The sequence below is a fragment of the Lotus japonicus genome, chromosome 4 (genome assembly GCF_012489685.1).
Source record: "Lotus japonicus ecotype B-129 chromosome 4, LjGifu_v1.2".
In the NCBI taxonomy this organism is placed as follows: domain Eukaryota; kingdom Viridiplantae; phylum Streptophyta; class Magnoliopsida; order Fabales; family Fabaceae; genus Lotus; species Lotus japonicus.
The window spans coordinates 9,925,059-9,927,247 of NC_080044.1; the positions used below are offsets into that span (position 1 = coordinate 9,925,059).

Consider the following 2,189-nt stretch of genomic DNA (forward strand, 5'->3'; position numbering starts at 1 on the left):
CCTCTCCTTCTAGCTCTTGCAAACTCTGAATTTTCTAACATGGGAAATACAGGGTGTGAACCTTTACACATTTTCTTGTTCCCCATAATGGCTCATGGCCATATCATACCCGTCATTGACATGGCCAAATTGTTTGCTTCAAGAGGTGTCAAGGTCACCATAGTCACCACACCCTTCAATATTCCTCTCATTTCGAAAGCCATAGAGCAATCCAAAACCCAACATTGCAACAACAACAACAACATTCATATCAAAGCCATCAAGTTCCCTTCTCAAGAGGTTGGTTTACCCGAAGGATGCGAACACATGGACTCGGTCCCTGCTGATCTAGTTCCTGCATTCTTCAATGCTATTAGGCTCCTACAAGAGCCTTTTGAACAGCTAATGTATCAGCAACGTCCAAATTGCATTGTCACTGACCATTTTTTCCCATGGTCAACCGATTCCGCTGCGAAATTTGGTATTCCCAGGCTCGTGTTCCATGGTATTAGCTTCTTCTCTTTGTGTGCTTCTGAACTAATGAGTCTCCACGAGCCTTACAAGAGTGTCTCTTCTGACTCTGAGTTATTCGTGATTCCTCATCTTCCTGGTGAAGTTAAAATGACAAGGTTGCAAGTGTCGGAATTCTTTAGCAATGATGCGGAAACAAATAATTTTAACATGTTCATTAAGGAAGTCAAGGAATCAGATTTAAGAAGCTATGGTGTGATTGGTAATAGTTTCTATGAGCTTGAGCCGGACTACGCAGATTACTACAGAGAGGTTCTTGGAAGAAAAGCATGGCATATAGGCCCGTTTTCGCTATGCAATCGCGAAAAGGAAGTGAAAACATACAGAGGAAAAGAAGCCTCTATTGATGAGCATGAGTGCTTGAAGTGGCTTGGCAAGAAAGAAATTAATTCAGTTGTTTATGTGTGCTTTGGAAGCATGGACAAATTCCCTGATTCTCAGCTTCGAGAAATCGCGGTGGGACTTGAGGCATCAGGGCAGAACTTCATTTGGGTGGTGAGGAGAAAAACCAAAGAAGATGGAGATGAATGGCTACCGGAAGGATTTGAGAAGAGAATTGAAGGAAAGGGACTAATCATTAGAGGTTGGGCACCCCAAGTGCTGATTCTTGAACATGAAGCGATTGGAGCGTTTGTGACTCATTGTGGATGGAATTCAACATTAGAGGGAGTGAGTGCTGGAGTACCCATGGTCACTTGGCCTCTGAGTGCAGAGCAATTTTACAATGAGAAGTTGGTGACACATGTCCTGAAAATTGGGGTACCTGTTGGTGTTAAAAAATGGACTATGTTTACGGGGGATGGTACTATTAAGTGGGATGCAATGGTGAAGAGTTTGAAAAGGATTATGGTAGGAGAGGAAGCAAAGGAAATGAGGCTCAAAGTGAAAATGCTTGCTCAGAAGGCAAGGAGGGCTGTGGAAGATGGGGGATCATCATCCTTGCAGTTGGATGCTCTAATTGAAGAGTTGGGTTCACTACCCCACTAGTGCATCCCATAAGATTAAGGTGCATTTGTCTCTTGATGAATAGTCAAACATAAAAAAGTAGAGATGAACTTTTTAGTTGACTGATTATTAGTGGACTCATTGTAGGGAGAATGTAAGGTATGAATTTGGATTAATTCCAATAAAAAACTTAATTGCAATATTTCTTTTAATTTTTGTCTACTGTTAAAATTTCAAATATAGATTGAATTAACAATTAAGATAAGTATAGGTAAGAGGCGCATCAATTGTATTGTATAACTTACTCCATAAGATTACTTTATTCATCTTAGTGGAATAATATGATTATTTATTAAAAAAAATAAAGTAAAAAATGTTGAAATTCCTAACTCATTTATATGAAAATATTATAGTAAATAGCAAATTAAGTTCCTAAAAGTTTATGCCACTCACAATTTGGTCTGTGTAAGAAGAAAATCGTTTTAAAAGGATAAAAAGGGCAAAAGTCCGCTACATTTATCCCTGGTCCGACATCTATTAGTGAGACTTAAATAAAACGCATATATGACACGTTAAGTGACACATCAACACACAAGCATCATATGTGGCAATTTATCACCATCATCCAATCTTTTGCCCTTCCTTTTGGTCACTACATACATTTTACTCTTCCTTTTCCCTCCTTCCCTGCTTCCCGTTGAAATTGTAGGGTATCATTGTTTGCTTGTGCAAGT

At 39.3% G+C, this 2,189-nt stretch overlaps 1 protein-coding gene across 1 annotated transcript; it reads left to right on the forward strand.

The window, feature by feature from the left end:
- LOC130713985 (scopoletin glucosyltransferase-like) lies at positions 1 to 1,639 on the forward strand. The gene has a single exon (XM_057563840.1). The coding sequence runs from the start codon at positions 40 to 42 to the stop codon at positions 1,495 to 1,497; it is 1,458 nt and encodes a 485-aa protein (XP_057419823.1). The 5' UTR covers positions 1 to 39; the 3' UTR covers positions 1,498 to 1,639.
- The last annotated feature ends 550 nt before the right edge of the window (positions 1,640 to 2,189 follow it).

Coding starts and splice junctions, on each gene's coding strand:
- LOC130713985 (XM_057563840.1), top strand. CDS start 40: ATGGGAAATACAGGGTGTGAACCTTTACACATTTTCTTGTTCCCCATA.